A 24,449-nucleotide genomic window follows, 5' to 3' on the forward strand; every position below is an offset into this window, starting at 1 on the left:
ACCTACTAAGAAACTGACTTTTAGAACTGTTAAGACTGTGGATTGATGAGGAATTGAACAATTTTATGTTTGAGCGAGATGGAGCAAAAAGAGTGGCTAAGTCTGGCTGCACAGCGTTCTGTAAATTGAGAACTTGTGTGAATAACTGAACAAAAATTGTTAAAAAAAAACATTATTCTGAAATGATATCAAGAATGAAGTACTTTAAATGAAAGTATATTCAGAAATGCTAATTCAACTCAGGCTCATTCATCACAAAACCTTTTGATATTGCCAATTATTTTAATGGCTAATTCATTGGCAAAGTGGGCATACTCAGACATGAAATTCCAACAACAGACTGTGAGCCATTATAAAACATTGTGAAACATTGTCATTTTGAATTCTGTGAAGTTAGTGTGGGAGAGGTGGATAAATTATTGTTGTCTATCAATAATGACAAACCACCTGGTATTGACAACTTAGATGGAAAGCTACTTGAGGATGGTAGTAGACTATATTGCCACTCTGTAACGTCGGGATAGTGATGGGTGTGGAGTCAGACGCAGAGAGCAGAAGGTAGACGGGAAAAAACACTTTAATGTCCCTAAGCACAGTAACAGGGACAAACATGGGTGAAGCCCAAAACACAGGCGCAACAAAACCCAAACCCACTGTTACCAAAATACCGGACAGCGAAAACCCAAACCCACTGTTACCAAGATACCAGACAGCGAAAACCCAATCCCACTGTTACCAAAATACCAGACAGCGAAAACCCAAACCCACTTTTACCAAGATACCAGACAGCGAAAACCCAAACCCACTGTTACCAAGATACCAGACAGCGAAAACCCAAACCCACTGTTACCAAGATACCAGACAGCGAAAACCCAAACCCACTGTTACCAAGATACCAGACAGCGAAAACCCAAACCCACTGTTACCAAAATACCGGACAGCGAAAACCCAAACCCACTGTTACCAAAATACCAGACAGCGAAAACCCAAACCCACTGTTACCAAGATACCAGACAGCGAAAACCCAAACCCACTGTTACCAAGATACCAGACAGCGAAAACCCAATCCCACTGTTACCAAGATACCAGACAGCGAAAACCCAATCCCACTGTTACCAAGATACCAGACAGCAAAATCCCAAACCCACTGTTACCAAGATACCGGACAGCGAAAACCCAAACCCACTGTTACCAAGATACCGGACAGGGAAAACCCAATCCCACTGTTACCAAAATACCAGACAGCGAAAACCCAAACCCACTGTTACCAAGATACCGGACAGCGAAAACCCAAAAGTACACAAACACCACTAACGTAGAATAACCACAAGCCCGCACAAACACCAGCGGGCTAAACAAACTTAAATTACACCCATCCCAAAACCCCAACAAGGAACAGGTGAAAATAATTAGACAAAAACAAATGAAAAGGAAAAAGGGATCGGTGGCAGCTAGTAGACCGGTGACGACGACCGCCGAGCGCCACCTGAACAGGAAGGGGAGCCACATTCGGTGGTATTCGTGACACACTCCTGTTTTGTCATGTCTTTAATCTGAGCCTGGGTAAAAGTGTTTGTCCTCTGACCTGGAGGGAAGCTATAGTCATTCCGCTACCCAAGAATGGTAAAGCACCCTTTACTGGTTCTAACAGACAACCAATCAGCTTGGTGTTCGACCAGATATAATGTTATTTCTCTGTGAATAATTAACAGACTTTCAGCATGCTAATAGTGAAGGGCACTCAACATGTACTGCACTTACACAAATGACTGGTAATTGGCTGAAAGAAATTGATAATAATAAGATTGTGGGAGCTGTATTGTTAGACTTTACTTCAGCCTCTGATATTACTGACAATAATCTGTTATTGTTGACCATAATCTGTCATTGTATGTGTTATGACTTTATATCGTCTACCATATCATGGGTTGAGATCTATCTATCCAATAGAACACAGAGGGTCTTCTTTAATGGAATATTATTTAATGTAAAACATGTAAAGTGTGGTATTCCGCAGGGTAGCTGTCTTGGTCCTTTACTGTTCTCTATTTTTACTAATGATCTACCAGTAGCCTTAAAAAGCCTGTGTGTCTATTTACATTGATGAGTCAACATTATACACATCAGCAACTACAGCTAGTGACCCTTAAGAGGTTTTAACAATGAGTTGCAGTCAGTCTTGGAATGGGTGGCTAGTAATAAACTAGTCCTGAACATATCCAAAACTAAAAGCATTTTATTTGGTACAAATCATTCCCTAAGACCTCAGCTGAATCTGGTAACGAATGATGTGGCTGCTGAGCAAACTTCTTGGTGTGATGTTAGATTGCAAATTGTCATTGTCATGGCATATTGATTCAATTGTTGTAAAGATCGGAAGAGGTCTGTCTGTGATAAAGAGTTGCTCTGCTTTTTTTAACACCACATTCGACCTACAGGCGCTAATTTTTTCACATCTTGACTATTTCCCAGTTAAATGGTAGGAGCTGCAAAAAAAAGCTGCAGCTGGCCCACAACAGAGCAGTACGTCTTGCCCTTCACTGTAAAAAGAGGGCTAATATCAAAAAGATGCATGCCAGTCTCACTTGGCTTAAAATAGAAAAAAGATTGACGGCATCACTTCTTGTTTTTATGATAAATATTACTGTGATGAAAATTCCAAATTGTCTGTATATTCAAATAACATACCGTTCTGACAGGCATACTGTATGTACCCCACAAGACATGCCATCAGGGGTCTCTTCACAGTCTCCAAGTCCAAAACAACAACACACAGTATTGTATAGAGCCATGGTTGCATGGAACGCCCTTCCATCTCAAATTACCCAATCAAACAGCAAAATCAGCTTTAAGAAAACAATTAAACAACACCTCATAGTACAACTCTTTTCCCTTTGCTGACCCAAATAACTTGTATGTTTATGTAAAGTAATATGTTTCTGTTAAGTGTTTTGTCAGCACAAGACCTTTTGTATTTCTATATTTCAAGAACATGTATGTTGCTCTGTCCTTGAGCTGTCCTTGTCTATTATTGTTATGTACTATGTCATGTTTGATGTTTTTATGTTTTGATCCCAGGAAGAGTATCTGCTGCTTTTGCAACAGATACTGTTGATCCAAATAAAATCCTGAATCCTAAACCACCCCATGAAGTTCTACTGAGCCAGCTCTGCTATGCCTGGTTGTTCTGTGATGTTCTTAGCTGTTCTAAGCTGTATTTAATACTCTAAAAGGCAGCACTGCTGCTCCAAGTCAACTTTTTCTCCAGTTCCTAACTCTGCAGACACTCTCACACACTCTCACAATCCCCCGCCCTCGCTCTCGCTCTCGCTCTCTCTCTCTCTCGTTCTTTCTTTCTTTCTTTCTTTCTTTCTTTTTATCTCTCTCTCTCTCTCTCTCACACACACACACACACACACACACACACACCTCATAGCTCACACACATCCCTCTGCACCAAGCCAAACCTTGCCACCATGGTAGCCATAGCAACATGCTGTGTGTTTGAATGAAGCATTGCAATACTCTCTCTCTAGTGCTCTCTCGATCTCTCTCTTTCTGTCTCTTTCTCTCTCCGTAGTTTAAATGAATATGCTGACCGGTGATGAAGTGATAGCGTATGGACGAGATTAGATCAGATCTATAGCTGCTCAGTGTAGCTGCGTAGCCAGTATGTGGTAGCATCCAGATGTTCTGCTGATCCGTTTTATCTCTCCACAGTGGTGCATTGAGACGGGACTGGCTGGTTGACAGTATATTGAATGAGGTGCTGTATTGTATTGTGCAGAGACTGGGAGGTATGCTGCTGTATTTTAACATGCACAGATGATACAGTGTGTTGGGTGGTGAGCTGCAGCATGGATTTCATAGGCTGTGAAGGTGTGACTCTGTGCTGGTGTATTTTAGCTGTGATAATGTGTAGCTGCACATGTCATATAGCACAGTGGGAGGTATTGTACTCTAGTAATTGATGCTGTGATGGTATGGACTATCTATTTTGAAGGATTCTATTGTCACATGTTAACAGTGAGCTTTTCTGGTGTTATTTGGATGTGGACTGGATATTATAATAAGTATATGTAGGTGTTTGGTAGTGGTTGTGGACTGGCACAGCACTAATAGTGAGCTGATCTGTAATAGTTAGTAGGCTATACTAGGGTCTTCGGTGGTTTTGGATGCTAGCGGAGATGACTGTAAGTGGACTGGTGTGAATGTTGTGGTGTGGTAGTGTATTTCCGAGCTGTGGAATTTACAGTTATTTATTTGTCTTCCTCTGCCAATGCCGCATGGCAGAAGGTACTCCCCACCGGAGTGTTGAGTGTGTGTGAGAGTGTGTGTGTGACGGGGGGAAAGAGAGAGGGATGATCAAAAAGAGTGTGTCTACCCGCCTGAACAAGTCGTCCAGCTTTCCCCAAGTTGACCAGGGGAAGGCTGCGAAGACAGGATGGAGCTTCCGGCTGGGCCACGCTCGCAGGGCGCTGAACAGCAGGGTCAAAGGGCCTTCCTCCTCACCTTCAACATCATCATCCTCACCCTGTGTTTTCTCCACAGCTCCCCCGCCACCCAAGAGAGCCCCCAGTACCACTTTGACACTGCGCTCCAAGTCTATGACCGCCGAACTGGAGGAACTGGGTTAGTGTGAGAACACAAAGATGCAAACATTCACACATTTGTACACAAACAAATGCTGACACATATCTCCCCACTCTCTCCTTCTCTTTTTCTGTCTCTCTCTCCCCTATTCACTTAACCGTGGTTAAAATATGCTTCCTGCCTTCATACAACTTAGAACATCTCTTTAGCTCTGACAGCATGATCTTTTCTTTCTCTTCACCTGTTGACATTTCCTTTCTCTTTGATGCATTCACTTTCTCTCTCTCTCTCTCTCTCTCTGTCTCTCTCTCTCTCTCACACACACACACTCACACACACCCTGACCCACAACGTTTTCTGTCATCGTTGACATGATCTCTCTTTCACCAAGCTTCCGTCCGGAGGAGGAGAGGAGGTGAGCCTGTGTGGAAACCAGTTGAGGCATCATCATGGCCTCTCTGAGCGTGACAGACACACTGATCATTATAGATGAAGCACGGCATGGGCACTGAGCTCTGAGTTAGTCAGTCAGTCAGTTAGGACCTGCTTCTCAATCTGGATGCTCCCAAAGATATGAGACTCAGATGCTATACACCGTGCCTCCGCTCCAACATAGTGAAGGTTTCTTTAGTTGTATGATATGCATGTTGTAATTGTCAACTGTAAATGTATTCGAACACATGTAGGCTGGCATGGTTGTGTTGATATTGTGTGTAGATGTGATATTGTCTAGATGTTTGATAGGGACAAGGAACTGTGCATTGTGTGTAAACACTCACAATTTGTCAAAAGCATTTTTGGTCCATACGTGCTGTGTAGCTGTATTCAAACTGTGTTGTCTGTGTGATCCCTGTACAGAAAGGCTAGATGAGATGCTAGCGCCTCAGGAGCCTGTGACGTTACGTTCCCAGCCCACAGAGGCCGACTACAGAGCTGCTACTGTCAAACAGAGACCTACCGGCAGGAGAATCACACAATCAGAGATCAGTGTGAGTATATTCACACACACACACACACACACACACACACACACACACACACACACACACACACACACACACACACACACACACACACACACACACACACACACACACACACACATGCGCAGAAACAAATCAATGCACATTCTCTCTCCCACCCACCCACACACTCACACAAACATACACATCTGAACACACATTCTCACATACACACATATTCACATACACACATATTCACATACACTCATATTCACATACACAGGCCAACCCTGGTGACACAGACCTACTAGCCGCAGAATAATATCAGCATATATACCCTCCCACGCACTCACATACAGTACATTCTGTTTTGTGTAAAATGTGTCTGAAACCTATGTGTATTTCTCTGTGTGTTTGTCTGTGGGTGGGTGTGTGTTTGTGTTGCAGTCGTTGTTTGAGAGGCAGGGCATGGCATTACATGGTGGGCTCCACCCAAGGATGGAGAGGGCTCATATGCAGCTGCCTAGAGGGATGTCCAGGACCAAGTCATTCGGTAACACCTTTCACCTTTAGTACAGTACTCAATCAATAACTTGACAACTGTAGTGCAGCATCTTTGTACTGCTTTAGGCTCTCTATCTCTCTCTGACCTTTTCCCCCTGACCTCTCCAGGTGCGACTGAGGAGGACCGTCTGTCAGTTTTGGCTGGAGAACACCGTTTCCCCCGGAGCTCCTCAATGACGGACAGCCTCAGAGACCACTCCCATTCTATCCCGCCCCCTCCCCAGACCGCACCTCCTCCTCCCCCTTCCCTCTACTACCTGGACACTGGCCCTCCTCCTGCTTTCTGCCCCCCTCCTCCCCCTGCCAGGGGTCATAGTCAGGGTCATGACCCTGGAGGTCGTTCCAGCTTCAAGCCCTCCTCCCTGGACCTGGACCGGCCCTACGACCCATCACCCCGCCAGTCCTCCCACGCCGAACGCCAGAAGAAGGCAAGGTCAATGATTATTCTACAAGATTCCTCCCACTTACCCGTGGAGCCCACCGACATTCCCCGCCCCTCCGCATCCGCTACACCACCAGAGCGAATCAAACGGAAAGGCCGGGTGATTGACAACCCGTACGCCAATGTTGGCCAGTTTAGTATTGGATTGTACACACCCACCAAGCCCCAGCGCAAGAAGAGCCCTCTGGTGAAACAGCTACAGGTAGGTTATTCTATTTATTCTGATTATTGTTACTATAGCAAGTGAACAAAGTTTATTTTGAAGTTTAAGTTTCTAATTTCTTGTCTTATCTACCCCTCCAGGTGGAGGACGCACAGGAGAGAGCCAGCATCGCCTTGGCCGCTGCCCACTCCCGAGAGACCTCCCCCTCTGGCCGACACACACACAGCCACACACACACCAGCCGGGCCGACTACTACCAGCAGCAGCTGAAGGTGGAGCGTGAGCGTATGCGTCTCCAGGGAGAGGCCCTGCTACAGGGGAAAGGGCCGTTCGCTGTCGCTATCGCTGGCGCCGTGAAGGACCGAGAGCGCCGACTAGAGGAGCGGAGGAAATCCACAGTCTTCCAGTCGGTGGGGACCATGGAGGGGGGGTCGGGGTCTGCCCCTGAGCCCCCCTCCTACACCACATCTCGATCCATCGATGAGCGCCTGCTCAGCAGAGAACTAGGCCAGCTGCCACCCCCCGCCCTGGCCCTGCGCCCCTCACCTGGCGGCACTACCTTCATCCACCCACTCACAGGGAAGCCCCTGGACCCTAACTCACCCCTTGCTCTTGCGCTGGCCGCAAGGGAGCGGGCACTTACCTCCCAGAGCCAGTCCCCCGCCAGCAGCCCTGAGCCCAGGACTAAACAGGACAGGGCTGGTGTTGGAGGTCAGGGGGCTTCGCTTTTCATCGAAAGCCAGACCAAAGAGCCTCAGCATGGGGGCGGGAGGCCGGGGTCGCCCCAGGCTGGTAAATCCCAGTGGGGGGTGTCATCACCCGCCTTGCTTCGCCAGGAGATGGAGGGAAGAGGGGAGGAGAGGAAGGAGGAGAGGAGAACGGAAGATAAGAAGAGTATGTTGATCAGTATCATGGACACATCACAACAGAAGACAGCTGGACTAATCATGGTCCATGCCACCAGTAACGGCCAGGCGGTGGGGCTGGGACCAGGGCTGGAGCAAACCCCCACCTCCCTAGCCACCGAGCCCAGTAAACCCTCCCTCAGTCGGGCTCTGTCGCCCAGCCCCTCTGCCTCTCAGCCCCAGGCCCAGGGCCCTTCCAGCCCAGCCCAGGCTCCCCTGGCCCAGGGCAGTTCAGAGGAAGATGTGGAGCCCTACACAGTGAGCCTACCTCCAGCCATGCTGTCCTCCAGTGATGAAGAGACCAGAGAGGAGCTGAAGAAGATCGGGGTGCTCCCACCTCCGGATGAGTTTTCCAACGGGTTGTTGGCCAATTCACAAGCCCAAGCCCAAGGGACCCCTGTACCCCAGTCTAAATCCATCACTTCCCCTACAACCCCTACTCTCCTCACCCCTTCCACCACCACTCCAAACCCCAGCCTGACCCCCACCCTACCCCAGGGCCCTCCCCTCCAGCCTACCCCCGGAGGAGCAGTCGTCTCAGGGAAACCTTCATACCCGGACCAGCCCCATCCTCCAGCCCTGCTGGCTGAGTCTGGTTCAGCAGCAGACTCTGGTGTGGAGGAGGCAGACACACGCAGCTCCAGTGAGAGAGAGCGAGACCACCACCTGGAGACCACTAGCACTGTGTCCACCGTCTCCAGCATGTCCACTCTGTCCTCAGAGAGTGGCGAACCCGCTGACACACACACCTCCTATGCCGACGGGCAGACCTTCGTGCTCGACAAGCCGCCAGTGCCTCCCAAGCCCCGGCTCAAGTCCCACTTTGGAGGCAGTAAAGGCCCGGTCACCTTCAGGGATCCGCTGCTGAAGCAGAGCTCTGACAGCGAGCTGTTATCCCAGCAGCAGGCGGCTGCTCTAGCCGCAGCAGCAGCCGGAGGGGCAGGGCTGGGGCATGGAGGCCTAGGTTCTGGAGGCCTGGGTTCTGGAGGCCTGGGGCATGGAGGCCTGGGTTCTGGAGGCCTAGGGTCAGGCTCTATATCTGGCCTGGTTGGAGGCCCCGGAAGGCCCCGCTACCTCTTCCAGAGGAGATCCAAGCTGTGGGGGGACCAGATGGAGGCGCGAGGACCCGGAGTGGGGTTAGGGATGGGGAGTCTGGGGAGTCTAGGGGGGTTGGGGTTGGGGCTGGGGGGTGAGGAGGGGGGGAAACCATCGGTGATGGGGGAACTAAGTTCCAGATTGCAGCAGCTGAATAAGGATACCCGGTCACTGGGGGAGGAGGAGCCACTGGGGTCATCACTGGACCCTGGGAGGAAGTCCCCTGTGACAGGCGCCAGGTAAGATAGGACAGAGGGAGGCTAACTGAACATGGCCAAACCAACCTTAGGCCCTATTCAAGTACTTCAAGATGCATCATTCTTTCCTCCCTTCCTTCAAGTAATCAAGAATCAAGAAGGAACCCAACACCTTTTGGGTGGTTGAAAGCAAGGTTCCATTAGGCTACACAGCTTTTACATATCCACTCAGCTGTTACTGTTCAAATAGTTCCACGTTAGGTTAAAAACAAAGCATCATTTTTTTGTGTAAATATTGAATTCTAATGATCACTGCTGGGTGTGTTGTGCATGGTTTGCTCTCTCCCATGACGAAGTATACCACTGCCGCCCTATCCCCTGCACAGCCGACTGCAGTGGTAAGTAAATAAGAGAGACTGAGGGTTGAAGACACACCTAGGCAATGGTACGATGCTAGCGTTAGTCTTCCTTAGCAATGCTAGGTCAAGCAGGCCCTTTCATTAGTGATCCCCATCCCTCTCCCCATCTGGTATCAGCAATATTAAGGTGGAGTAATAGGGTTAGAGTTGAGATGACTCTTAGACATGTTGGTGTGGAACCTTCATCAGAATGCAGCTGCCATCCATGATACCTATGGAGGGACTGTTTGACACGCCATTTCTTTTATTTCCACTGTTCTACTGAAAGTCCTTTGTATTCCTACAGATGTGACACGGACATGGAAGAGAGTAAACCTTAAGTTTATAGCTTCTAGGGTAAACCCAAAGTCATTTTATATGGTTTTCCTAACCAGCCTAACAACTAACCCCATGGGAATGGAATAACCCTACTTACATTTTCAGATTTTTTTTATTTTGTATTTATCAAGCTGCCATGTCAGTTGTTTCCTTGTTTGCATGATCCACTTCCTGACCTCTCAACCAATACAATGAGACATCAGGCTCATCGTACAGTAACTAGTAAATCACTTCCTGTGGAGGGCCATAAAACATGACTATGTGTAATTCCATATATAACCTATATACATTTAGTACTGTATCTCTCTGAGACTCCACCATTATAATGTAAAATGTATATATTTTCAGTAACTGATTTAAAGATTATTTTGTGTAGCTCTTTAAAGATGTACAATGTACAGTACATATTCTCTCATTAGGACTGCTAGGTCTAGACTGAGTAAACCTCAGATCATCTCAAATAATTTGATGATGTAATTCTGTACAATACAGAGATTATAGACCACCTGGAACATGCTGAGTTCTACACTCTGTTCCCAGTTTCCATGGTGACAGCATTGGCCTGCCATCCACAGTCGGCTTTGTTGTATCTAGTCAGTAAATCAGCTCTAAATCTAATAACAGTCAATAAAACACTGTGTGTGTGTGCATGCACGTGTGTGTGCTGGGTTGGTCGATCAGTCAGTCAATGCAAACAAGGTAACACAGGGCCTGGAGGCATGCACTTCCTGAACGCTTCTTCTCATCTCACACACATACACTCACCTCTGACATTTACCTATGACCTGACCTATGACCCTACCAAATGACCATCTCCACACACACCTCCCTCTCTCCTATGTGCAGTGTTCAGCTGGAGTGGGTAAAAGGTGCCTCTAACCACTGATACTGGATCAAATCGTTTTTTAACACCACGTGGTTTAAGTTACGGATTGGGGTTTGGGTAATCTGATCCTAGATCTGTGGTTATGGTTAACATCTATCTCAAGCTCTCTCTCCTTAGATTCTTACCATCTCTCTCCTTTCTGCCACCAACCATGTTCACACTCTCCTTCCACTATGGTCTTCTGACTGCTTAAAGGGATAGAACAACCCAAAAGTCTGTCAGATGTCTGATACCAAATAATGAATGGAATCTGCAGACTTCTCCTGATGCACATACAATAGCAGGATCTACACATACTATATATAAGATAATCTATACAATATAATTACATACATGTTGGTTATGGACTACACAACTTTTAGCCAAACTTTTTAGGTATAAAAACATCTGACATTTTTCTGGAGTGAACTGTCCCTTTAACATTCAGAGAGATTGGGCTATATGAACGATCCCTCCCACCCCCTCAATCAGCTTCAAGCACATCAGCAGAGATGCAGTGGGGTAAACTGTCACCTATTGTAGAAATATTAATGCACATTTGCTTGCATTTACATGAATGTGCTTTAGTTGTTATTATTAGTTTGGACTTCCTTAATTTAGTAGCCTTTTATATCTTATGTTGATCACATAATGAATAGTGATTGGTGGATGTAGGTAGGGATAGTGGCTATAGAATATAAAATAGTTTAGATGTAGTTAGTTCGTGTAAGGCTCAGTTGACCAGCCTTACGGATAGCAATAGTCTTCTATTTCAAATGGATTCCTCTCCTCACCTTAATCTGCACCGAACTGCTCTGGACAGGTGAAAGCAACATGTGGGATGCCTAATTGGAATTCACTTTCACCTGTCCAGCTCCTATCATATGATGAGGTGACTATTAAGTAAATAAGGGAAGAGGAAAGCGAGAAGAAAATAAGTGATTTTAGGACTATTGAGATGGAACCCTGATGCCTGTGTTTGTCTACTGAGCAGGAGGACCAGTTATGACTACCAGTACCACCCTGACCTCGTTGTGGATAGGATCAGTAATGGTGGCCTGCGAGCTCGCCTCAACTCTCTCTCCATGAAGCTCATCAATGTTCTCAGATAAGGTTCTGAGGGACACTACTATTATAGCATTTTATAGAGTAGTTATGGTTAGTCATATAGCATAGCAAAGCAAATGTGTTGGATATTTCACCATGTGTTTGAAGCAAGTATCACATACTGTCAACTCAGCCAATCCCAGAGCTGGACTCTGACATCACCTATATTCCCTCATACCATGATGTCACATGTTTCATGTGACAGAGTGTTCTGATTGGCCCACTCCTCTCTCTCTCAGTTAATTTCACTCGTCTTGACCTTATCCAATCAACATCAACCCCTCTGCTTCGTCCCGCCCCTAACGTCATCCGATACTTATTTTTCTACTGACTTTTCCTTTTCAGTTTAAATGAAGGAAAAGCAGAAATTATACACACAGTTATTCTTTCTGTCTCTTCCTCCTGCTCATTCTTCACACAGTTGCAGAACTCACTCGTGTGATTTCTGTGGTGTGATCACTCACTCAGTGTTCCTCCATACATTTAACACCATTCCCTGTCTGTCCCATTCATATGTTTCCATACCGCCACAAATGCTATATGCCTCATTCATTCATGTCCACTCATGCTATGTTGTCATAGTTTTAGCTGGTTCAGGAAGTCATGTTTGTCATTGGTTTGAGTTGTGGTCTTGGCCTTCTGTTCTTCTCTGATCTTTGATTTATGTTACATATGTTTCTGTTTGATATCAGTGATTGTGTTGGGGATGGCATTGGTCCACTGACTAATTACTTATCACACACTACACTATACACTTTACTCTACTATACTGTACATTACTATGAGTCTCCATAACCTGAGTTTAAACCCACAAACACACAGAGTCAGGAGACTCTTGCCATTCATCCTGTTTCTTGTTGTTTTATTTTGGTTTGAATTCTTTATTGTTTTGTTCAGTGTTTGAGATGTGAATAGTGTTCTCATTTCTCTCTCATGTGGCCTGCTGGACTCATCGGGTTCTGATTTACTCAACTCTGCTGTCGTTGTCATGTCAAACACACACATACACCATACATAAACACACACTAACACATGCAACACACACACACACACACACATACACACACACACACTAACAAACACACTCACCATGCATGCACACACACAGACACACAAACATTGGCTTGACATGGCCAGCGGAGTTATCTAAAGCAGCCAGGTGTGACTAGCAGGCTACGTCTCACGGACTGATGCTAACATTCTCTCCCATTGCTCTCTCTCTGCTCACCTTGCATGCTCCGCCACGCTGCACTGATCTGATTGGTCTAGATCTGACTGTACGCCCAGGAGGGCAAGACGACTGTGTAAGTGTGCATGGAGTTCATGTCATTTCACTCAGCCTATCTGTAGCTACCAACCCTCTTACGTCTTAAACCCATGCCACATAGCCCTATCCCAACACACACACACAAATGGCTGTTTCCCACCTCTCCACCCCTCCCTCCCCTTAACCCCTCAGTCTCTCCTCTCATTCCTGCGGTATTGACTGTTCTTCACCTCAAAGCTCTCAGGACTCACACTGCACCGTGATTTAACAGCGTCAAGCATAGACAAATAATCAAACCATTACTAACATTATCTAACACTGCACACAGAGTACAATCCGTAGTGAGATTCATGGAAAGCACTGGGATGTCGTATGAATATGTTACTTTGCACATCATTTGCAGTGTGAGGACTGAGTTAGTGTTGTAGCTGCCATAGCTCGCTCTCTCCTTTCTTTCCCATAGAGAAGACCATTTTTTCTCCCATACAGAGCCCTACCCCTGTCTATTGTAGCGCAATAGAGACATGACCCTTACTCTTACTGCATGCATGGTCAGCTTTTTGACCCAAAATATGCTGACACAAGTAAATAATGTTCACTGCTTTTATTTGTGTATGTTTGCGTGTGTTCTTGTTTGTGTGTGTGGTTGAAGTCATGGTCAGGTTTTGACCAATTATGCTACAGCTCTGTAATTTGTTGGAGGTTACAGGAAGCTTGTATCATGTTCCTGTGACAGGACAGAACCACAAACACCCTCCATCACACATCCACATGGCTTTATACTGGGCCATTAAAGAAAAACATGCCATTTCATGTCTATTTGAGTGTCAGGGTAAGGGTTTTAAGAGGGAATAGGACTTCCATGTCAAAGTTAGTTCAGAGTAGAGTTTAAAAATGGGCATCTGAAAAGCTATCCTCCCATGCTGGGAGTCAGGAGTTAAGAATGGCCACTAGTGAAACTGCACCAGTTGCTGGGTCCTGTCTGTGAGACTGGATGTACCATGTTGGCTGACAGTTTCTGATTCTCAGTGGGATTTAGAATGGGCATCAGTGAAACTGAGCAGTGGGAGCTAAGGAAATGCTGATGAGGACTCTGAGTGTGAGAGGACAACTCGCTAGGCAATGAGACGGAATGAAGTTTCACTAAAGTAATTTCCAAAAGAGAGAAGGAAAGGGAGAGAGGGAGTGAAAGATTGAGAGTGATCAGCAGAGGTACTCTCAGTGAATTGCTCTGTCAAAGTGAGCTTAGTGTTGCTGGATCATCTTCCACTAGCTAGACGGTATGCAGCTCTGTGTCTCATGTTCTCCATATGCCAGTGACCGGAGAGAGGAAACCGAAAGAGAACAAAGAAAGATACAAGACAGAGAGACTACAGACAGAGAGACTACAGACAGGGAGACTACAGACAGAGAGACTACAGACAGGGAGACTACAGACAGGGAGACTACAGACAGAGAGACTACAGACAGAGAGACTACAGACAGGGAGACTACAGACAGGGAGACTACAGACAGACAGAGAGACTACAGACAGAGAGACTACAGACAGGGAGACAGACAGGAGACTACAGACAGGAGACTACAGACAAGAGACTACAGACAGAGACTACAGACAGAGAGACTACAGACAGGGAGACTACAGACAGAGACTACAGACAGGGAGACTACTGTGAAAGAGACTACAGACAGAGACTACAGAGAGACTACAGACAGACTACAGACAGAGACTACAGACAGAGAGAGAGACTACAGACAGAGAGAGAGAGACTACAGAGAGAATGTCTGCCGACAGAGATGCTACAGATAGAGACTACAGAGAGAGAGACTACAGACAGAGACTACAGAGAGAGAGAGACTACAGAGAGAGAGACTAGAGGCAGAGACTACAGACAGAGAATACAGACAGAGACTACGCAGAGAGAGACTACAGACAGAGACTACAGACAGGGAGACTACAGACAGGGAGACTACAGACAGAGAGACTACAGACAGGAGACTACAGACAGGAGACTACAGACAGAGAGACTACAGACAGAGAGACTACAGACAGAGAGACTACAGACAGGGAGACTACTGTGAAAGAGACTACTGTGAAAGAGACTACAGACAGAGACTACAGAGACTACTGACAGAGAGACTACAGACAGACTACAGACAGAGACTACAGACAGAGAGAGAGAATACATACAGAGAGAGACTACAGAGAGAATGTCTGCCGACAGAGATGCTACAGATAGAGACTACAGAGAGAGAGACTACAGACAGAGACTACAGAGAGAGAGACTACAGACAGAGACTACAGAGAGAGAGAGACTACAGAGAGAGAGACTAGAGGCAGAGAATACAGACAGAGACTACGCAGAGAGAGACTACAGACAGAGACTACAGACAGAGACTACACAGAGAGAGACTACAGACAGAGACTACAGAGAGAGAGACTATAGAGAGAGACTACAGAGAGAGATACTACAGACAGAGAGACTACAGACAGAGACTACAGAGAGAGATACTACAGACAGAGAGAATAGAGGCAGAAACTACAGACAGAGACTACAGACAGAGACTACAGAGAGAGAGAGACTACAGACAGAGACTACAGACAGAGACTACAGAGAGAGAGAGAGTACAGAGAGAGAGAATACAGACAGAGACTAGAGAGAGACTACAGACAAAGACTACAGAGAGAGAGAATACAGAGAGAGAGACTACAGACAGAGACTACATAGAGTGACTACAGGCAGAGACTACAGAAAGAGACTACAGAAAGAGAGTACAGAGAGAGAGACTACAGAGAGAGACTACAAACAGAGACTACAGAGAGAGAGTACAGAGAGAGAGACTACAGACAGAGACTACAGAGAGAGGCTACAGACAGAGAGACTACAGACAGAGACTACAGACAGAGACTACAGAGAGAGACTACAGACTGAGACTACAAACAGAGACTACAGAGAGAGAGAGTACAGAGAGAGAGACTACAGACAGAGACTACAGAGAGAGACTACAGACAGAGAGACTACAGACAGAGACTACAGACAGAGAGTACAGAGAGAGAGACTACCGAGGGAATTGCCTTCAGAAAGTATTCACACCTCTTGACTTTTTCCACATTTTGTTGTGTTACAGCCTGGATTTAAAACAGATTACAATTTAGATTTTTGTCACTGGCCTACACACAATACCCCATAATGTCAAAGTGCAATTATGTTTTTCAATTATTTTGCAAATGAATTAAAAATGAAAAGCTGAAATGTCTAAATATGCCTAAATAAGTTCAGGAGTAAGAATTTGCTTAACAAGTCACATAATTAGTTGCATGCACTCACTCCGTTGGTGATTTTAAAACAGTTACAGAAACTCTGGCTGCGATAGGAGAAAACTGAGGGTGGACCAACAACATTGTAGTTACTCCACAATACTAACCTAATTGACAGAGTGAAAAGAAGGAAGACTGTACAGAATAATAATATTGCAAAACATGCATCCTGTTTGCAACAAGGCACTAAAGTAATAATGCAAAAAAAGTGTCCTGAATACAACGTGTTATGTTTGGGGCAAATCCAATAGTACCACTCTCTATATTTTCAAGCAAAGTGGTGGCTGCATCATGTTATGGGTATGCTTGTCAAAATCAAATAAAATCACATTTTATTTGTCACATACACATGTTTAGCTGATGTTAATGCGAGTGTAGCGAAATGCTTGTGCTTCTAATCTAACAATTCCCCAACAACTACATACACACAAACCTAAAGGGGTGAATGAGAATATGTACATGTAAGTATATGGATGCGCAATGGCCGAGCAGCATAGGCAAGGTGAAATAGATTATATAAAATACAGTATATACATGTGATATGAGTAATGTAAGATATGTAAACATTATTAAAGTGGTATTATTTAGAGTGGCATTGTATAAAGTGACTAGTGATTCATTTATTAAAGTGTTAAAGTGGCCAGAGATTGGGTCCTAATGTAGGCAGCAGCCTCTCTGAGTTAGTGATTGCTGTTAAGCAGTCTGATGGCCTTGAGATATAAGCTGTTTTTCAGTCTCTCGGTCCCAGCTTTGATACATATAATGGTTAAGGACTGAGGAATTTCCAGGATAAAAATAAACTAAATGTAACTAAGCACAGGCAAAATCCTAGAGGAAATCCGGGTTCAGTCTGCTTTCCACCAGACACTAGGAGATTAATTCACCTTTCAGCAGGACAATAACCTGAAACACAAGGCCAAATCTACACTAGTTGCTTACCAAGAAGACAGTGGAGTTACAGTTTTGACTTAAATCTACTTGACCATCTATGGCAAGACCTTAAAATGGTTGCCTAGCAATGACCGACAACCAATTTGACAGAGCTTGAAGAATTTTGAAAAGAATAATGGGTAAATGTTGCACAATCCAGGTGTTCAGAGCTCTAAGAGACTTACCCAGAAAGACTCACAGCTGTAATCGCTGCCAAAGGTGTTTCTACAGAGTATTGACTCAGGGGTGTGAATACTTATGTAAATGAGATATTTCTGTATTTCATTTTCAATAAATTTGCAAAAATTCTACAAATATGTTTTCACTTCGTTATTACTGGGTATTGTGTGTAGATGGGTGAGAAAAAAATATATGTTTTCACTTTGTTATTACTGGGTATTGTGTGTAGATGGGTGAGAAAAAAATATATGTTTTCACTTCGTTATTACTGGGTATTGTGTGTAGATGGGTGAGAAAAAAAGAATTTCATCAATTTCGAATTCAGGCTGTAACGCAACAAAATGTTGTCAAGGGGTGTGAATACTTTCTGAAGACACTGTAGAACACATTTTTGCTCTGTCACATGCTTTACCATGTTCCGGTTCCAGAATGTTTCAGTATGTTCCGGTTCCAGAATGTTTCAGTATGTTCCGGTTCCAGAATGTTTCAGTATGTTCCTCTCTCCTGAGCCCAAGGAGAGCGGGCCATTCTGTAGTAGGCCTTTAAGTCATGATCCAACTAAATAGTTGAAGATACTGAAGCTTTTGAACTTGCTGTGAGTTTACCTAGCTTGCTCTCACTAACAGTCACTAACCATGCAGACCACATTGAGTGGCTTGATGTTCCAAAGGCTCCACAGATCTAATAGCTCTTGTGGCTCTCTTCTACTTGTGTGAAGCTTTATAGATAAAAACACGGTGATGTTGTTCTAATATCTCTTTACTTCTGTCTTTCTTTCTCTACATCCCATTGCGCTTGCTCTCTCTGTACCTTTCTTTCTCTGTATCCCTCTCACCCTCTTCCCCTCCTAACCTCTCTTTCTCTCTCTCCATATTTCTCCCCTCCAGACTTTTCAGCAGTCTAGGAGAGCTCCACACCATTTCCCAGAGAAGCTACGGCACCACCTACACCATCCGGCCTGGCAGCCGCTTTCCCGTTACACGCCGCACTCCAAGCCCTGGCTCGGGCTCCCCGGATCGGGGTGACCCCCTCAGTCGACTCCCAGGCTTCGGCCTACCCACCTCACCCACCATGCCGCACCACACCATCCTCAAGTCGTCCAGCCTCAGCCTGCACCATGAGCCCAAAGAGGTACGTTTCGTTATGAGGAGCTCCAGCGCCCGGTCCCGCTCCCCCTCCCCGTCCCCTTGTCACTCCCCCGGGCTGGGCTCGCCCCTCCTGGCCCTCAGGCCCTTCCACCAGAAGCCCCTCCACCTGTGGAACAAGTACGACGTTGGAGACTGGCTGGAGAGCATCAACCTGGGGGAGCACAGGGCCGGCTTTCAGGAGCACGAGATCGAGGGCTCGCACCTCCCAGCACTCACCAAGGACGACTTCGCTGAGCTGGGGGTGACGCGCGTGGGACACCGCATGAACATCGAACGAGCACTTAAACAACTGCTGGAGAGCTGACCCCTGCTATGAGAGAGAGAGGGGGATAGAGAGGGAGAGAAAGAAAGGGAGATGGAGAGAGATAGATGGGGAGAGGGAGATGTGGAGAGAGAGGGAGAGAGGGAGATGGAGAGACAGAGGGAGATGGGGAGAGAGAGAGAGAGAGAGAGAGAGAGAGAGAGCAAGAGAGAGCAAGAGAGAGAGGGAGATGGAGAGTGAGAGAAAGAAAGGGAGATGGAGAGACAGAGGGAGATGGGGAGATGGAGAGAGAGAGAGCAAGAGAGAGAGGGAGATGGAGAGTGAGAGAAAGAAAGGGAGATGGAGAGAGAGACAGAAACAGAGAGAAAACAAGAGAGAGCTTTTAAACTAGCTCCATTTTTAGGTGGAGCTAGTTTTCATATTAGGTGCAGCTAGTTTTCATTTTTTAGGTGAATTTGTTTTCATTTGGATGTTTCTGAAAGTGTACGTTTTTGTATTAATGCTCTGCTCTCAGCACTGCACTGAATGAGTAGGTGTTCTATATATATTTTTCCCTAACCCTACCACCCCTCCCCAAATTGGAGTAAACTAATGAAATATATTTTCCTTCTTTATTCTATTCCCCTAAGCCTACCACCCCTGCCCTAATTGGAGTAAACTAATGAAATATATTTTCCTTCTTTATTCTATTCCCCTAAGCCTACCACCCCTGCCCTAATTGGAGTAAACTAATTGATAACAATACTTAGACTTCTACTTCGAATAAATTCTTTGCAGGAGCGAATCTTGCATGAGCTCCTATTAGAACATTTATTTGTAACAGCTTCTGTTGTTGCTCCTCTAGTCACACCTTTAACCTCTCCGACAGACCATTCCTTCTTTGTACATCTCCTTCTCTTCCTCCCTCCATCCCTTCCCTCTATCTCTTTGCCTGCTGTTTTTTTGGCCTCTGAAGGATTCCCCATTTGCATGAAGAAGGAGGAGGATGAATCTCTAACCATAAGGAAAGTTCAGAGATCCTCTCAGCGACAGCGAGTATAGACACAGTACTGATCTAGAACTAACATTATGTTGACATACTGACAGTACTGACATGGGCCTCTCTCCTCTCTGCCTGGCATTGTAATTAAACTAGAGACACTTGAGCCCAGACATGGAGCTCCGCGTTGGAGACCACATAGGGAAAACTCCTTCATCCTGGGACCTTCTCGAGGACTGACAGCGCTATCTATTATATTTGGAGAATGTTTAACCAACACTAGTGGCTTTTTTCATAATCAAAACATTTTGCTTTGGGTTTCCAAAGGGAATATTATAGATAAATATGATATAAATGTATTTAACTAGTTTTGAGGGGGGAAAAAAACGACAGAATGTTAAAATGAAGATATGTAATAAACTAAAGAGCATCTGACTTCTAGACAAAGGACAGAGAGAAAACTAACATTTATTGCACCAATAATTTACTTGTTTTTACCAATTATATAAATATATATATTTGAAAAAAAGTTAATAGATATATACAAATGACATTTTGTCATAAAATATACAACTTTAGTAAAACTATACATGGTATTCTATATACAACCCACTGTTGATGAACTGTCCTTACATTGTCACCCTTTCCTGAACAGAAGCATGAAAAGTTGCATCACGTCTTGAAAAGAGGGTTGTGGTTTAATTTCTGTTTGTTTTCTTACGGTCTTCCGTCATACCGAAGGGCAGTGAGGGGTGTGACATCCCAGTTTAACCCCAGTGACCCTGTGACCTCAACACATACTCAGATATAGAGACATATATATATATATATATATATATATATATACATGAACAGTCACATAGTCAAACAAATAACACCCTTATATTCAGGCACCCAGACACACACAAACACACACACCCAGACACACACACACACACCCAGACACACACACACGCACACACACAAACACACACAGTTCTCATCCAAACTAAGACCAGTAGCATCATTACATACATCTGAGACCATGGTTTGGGAGAACGGGATGTCTTAAGAAAGGTGTTTAAAAAAACAAAATCAACAATTGTAATGTGAGTTGCTTCTCTCAACAGTCAGAGACAGTGAGTGTCCTTCACACAACAGCACAGTGTTAGATCCATACTCTCTGGGAGAACAACAATGGTGTGCTCAGGAGGAAGAAATGTTCTCAATACTGCAGATAGAACTGTCATGATAGAACTGTCATGATAGAACTGTCATGCTAGAACTGTCATGCTAGAACTGTCATGATAGAACTGTCATGTTAGAACTGACATGATAGAACTGTCATGCTAGAACTGTCATAATAGAACTGTCATGATAGAACTGTCATGATAGAACAGTCATGTTAGAACTGTCATGATAGAACTGTCATGATAGAACTGTCATGTTAGAACTGTCATGCTAGAACTGTCATGATAGAACTGTCATGATAGAACTGACATGATAGAACTGTCATGATAGAACTGTCATGAGCGTCTTATAAAGAGTTGACATGATTTCCTATTATACAAGTTTATTATTGCTATTTGTAGGTAAAGAATATGTAGTATATTGGAGTTTCACAACAGTGAAGCATGTCTGTTCTCTATAATACATTTATATCTACTTTGTTGTATAACGGAGTCCCCTGACTGTGACCCAGGTGGACACTACAACCACTAAAACCTTTACTAGTCAACAGCAGCACTGAAACCTTTATGCTAAGTGAATATCCTTGTCACGGAGCCACACACCAGTCCAAACTATCTCTGTGAAACTTTATTTTGTCACAGTTTTGAGTAAGCGGATGTTAAATTCAATGTTGTGTCAACGTTGTAGGGATAACACTCACTGTCTCACATCGGACCTCACAGACGATCTCACTTATGACTCTGGTGACATAGGTGTTGTCCCAAATGACATCCTTATCCCTACCGTGCCCTTCTTTTGATCAGAGATTTACATTTTGGGGTACTATATAAGGAAAAGGATATAATTTGGGACACGACCATACCGTCTGACTCCTTGGCTTTTGTGTTGGGTTGATTGTTGGTTTGTGTTTCTATAATGGAGGTGTGGATTTTGTAGCTCTTGGATTATGATGTTTAGAAGATACATTTTTCTATTCACTCGCCTAACATGAATTTCAGAGTGAACATTAAGAAAAGGAGAAACAAAAAATAGTAGATCCTCTCAAAAGGACTTTCACACTGTAAATCTGAACAAAACACGAATATTTGCTTTTTTATATTAATCACAAGCAATGTATATATATGATAGTTTTCATATACATTTTTGAAAATCAAAAATTATATAGATCTATATATGAATGTTTGGCATATATGCATAGTTAACCACCTAGGAAAAAAGGTGTGATCTGATTTTTATTATTTTCTATGAACTAGGAGATGATTTGCACAAAACAAGGTGCTAGCATTACAGCCACCTATCATTACAGTGCATGTATGCTGTGAATGGAGGAACACCCTGACTCTCTGTACACAACCCCCTCTCTGCTGTGTGTGTGTGTGGTAGTGTGTGTATGTATGTGTGGTGGGTGTGTATATGTGTGGTAGGTGTGCGTGTAAGTTGTTCAAACCCTCAAAGGTGGTCCACTGTAGCCTTAATTACATCAGAGATTCCTGGCAGTGGCTGTGTCACACACGTGGTGCACACACTGAAATCCAGATGTATAATCATTACAGGACCCTTTGATATCTATTAGAGAGAGAGCGAAAGAGAGAGAGAGAAAGAGAGAGAGAGAGAGAGAGAGAGAGAGAGAGAGAGAGAGAGAGAAAAAGAGAGAGAAAGAGAGAGAGAGAATATACTGGGGAGAACTTCAATTTTTATTTATTACATTCCTGTGTAGCCCCTGTCTGTGTGGGGGGGATCGGCAGTGGGCAGCGTTTGGGCTGTGGCTTTAATGGGAGACAGAGACACAGACAATTACAGTATTACCATCTGCTCTACAACACCTCTCTGTGACTCTCTTCATGACCAGAAGCACTGGCCCTCTGCTCCCCGTTTCATCCAGTTATACACTCTGTCCTCATTTCCCTTTTCAGACGTTCAGAGTTTTTAAGGGTATGCTATGATGAGGTGATTTTGAAGAGGACTGACAAAAAAAAAGACAAAAAAGAAGGAAAAACGTGCCAAAAAATAAACTTTCAATGGTATATTTTTCTTCTTCCTTAGTACTACCTTAGTCTAGATGTTGTTGAGCTGTTACTCACTAATATGGTGCCATCTCCTGGGAATCTTGAGAACTACAGACATTCATTTAGCTTCACTGTCTGGACACAACCTTTTTGAAGTGGAACTGCAGACGTTTTTATGTTTTGTAAAGGAATATATATATAACCTGAAAAATGGATTTTATGAGCTTTGCATTATTAACATTTATATTTATATTTTTGAGACAAGGTATCAAAGTATTGTTTGGTTTAACTGTGATGAGTTATACCGCTTGTCTAACTGATGCTGAGAGATGCTGACATGGGTTTACACACAGCACATACATACACACATACTATACACACACGCAGGCATGCACGTGTGCTCATATACACAGTGCAGTTTGGACTCCAGTTGCTTTCCTTGTTAGGAAAGAACCTAGTGATGGAGAACCTAGTTGAACCCCTCAGTGGGTTTACCACAGGTATCTTATACAGATGCAAACCCATGCTACAGGACACAGAGAGCTGAGGCAGACACATCATTCACACCAATGACTTTCTCTGTACGGTCGACTTCATCTTCTTTTCTAATCAACAAAGCACAATCTACATGGTGAGACGGAGTCGTGATTCCTTTTTTTTTAATCCAGGGGGATCTGGTAGACCCGCCATTGGATCAAATGATATTATCATCATTCAAAGGGGTTTTTCTTTCATTGTTGATTTTCTCCTTGTTTGCACTGTGAAGTTTAACAGGGTGGATCTATTACAGGCCATGTCTGGACCATGCCTGGCCCATCTAAACATCCCCTCCTCTTGATCCCCCAGGCATCCCAGCTCTATATCTTCTTCAACACACTGAACTCCACACAGAACTGTAGCCTGGGTTAAACTAATGATGAACACAATGTCAACCTCAGTAGATTCATGTTATTCAGTAGTTTAGCATTGTTGAATGAATCCTGACAGCATATGTCACATGTGGTAGGAGGTGAAAATGTGGAAGGTCAGATCGCTAGCTAACTAGAATAAAATAGTAGCGTTGCCTTTGGTGCTATATATGTACAGATTTTCGCTAGACAGTGTTACTGTGGCTATTTTAAGATACAGTTCTATGTCATCTCAGATACAACAAGGGCATACTCAAGTGTCATTTTCCTGTTGAAATGAAAATGGTCTGTAGAGAGGGAGACACCTAGGTTACCTGCTTCTAACTAGCATCTGAGTGTCTACTCCCAAACACACCGTGCTGAAAGGGGTCGGGGGGGGGGGGCAGCAGTGGGTATAGACTTGGAATAGAAGAGAGGACACACTAGCCATTGAGTAGATTTCTGGAAAAAGAACAACAATAAAAATAAACACATGTTACGGTTAGTCGCACCATTGACAAGAACCCTATTCACCCAGAGGCATGGTTCTCTTATCATCCATAAGGGAACATATAGAGAAGGGAGGCGGGGTAGTGAGGCTGCGGCAGGTCCAGAGACCTGAGTGCTGTGATGGCTCCACCACAGAGATATATGTTTGTTATATTATGTAATAC

The 24,449-nt window shown here is 44.5% G+C and overlaps 1 protein-coding gene across 2 annotated transcripts in view; it reads left to right on the top strand.

Moving 5' to 3' along the window:
• The window catches only part of LOC112218979 (SH3 and multiple ankyrin repeat domains protein 3-like), a 273,940-nt gene extending 255,091 nt beyond the window's left edge, over positions 1-18,849 (top strand). The window contains exons 18-24 of one of the 2 annotated variants that reach the window (XM_042301595.1): positions 4,552-4,632; positions 4,985-5,008; positions 5,452-5,582; positions 6,003-6,108; positions 6,228-6,763; positions 6,865-8,963; positions 18,211-18,849. In XM_042301595.1, the coding sequence (XP_042157529.1) occupies positions 4,552-4,632; positions 4,985-5,008; positions 5,452-5,582; positions 6,003-6,108; positions 6,228-6,763; positions 6,865-8,963; positions 18,211-18,775 (3,542 nt within the window). In that variant the 3' untranslated portion in view covers positions 18,776-18,849. The remainder of the gene's footprint in view (positions 1-4,551; positions 4,633-4,984; positions 5,009-5,451; positions 5,583-6,002; positions 6,109-6,227; positions 6,764-6,864; positions 8,964-18,210) is intronic. The other variant, XM_042301596.1, reaches the window with a different exon arrangement.
• The last annotated feature ends 5,600 nt before the right edge of the window (positions 18,850-24,449 follow it).

Source organism: Oncorhynchus tshawytscha, linkage group LG19, assembly GCF_018296145.1.
Source record: "Oncorhynchus tshawytscha isolate Ot180627B linkage group LG19, Otsh_v2.0, whole genome shotgun sequence".
Taxonomy (NCBI): domain Eukaryota; kingdom Metazoa; phylum Chordata; class Actinopteri; order Salmoniformes; family Salmonidae; genus Oncorhynchus; species Oncorhynchus tshawytscha.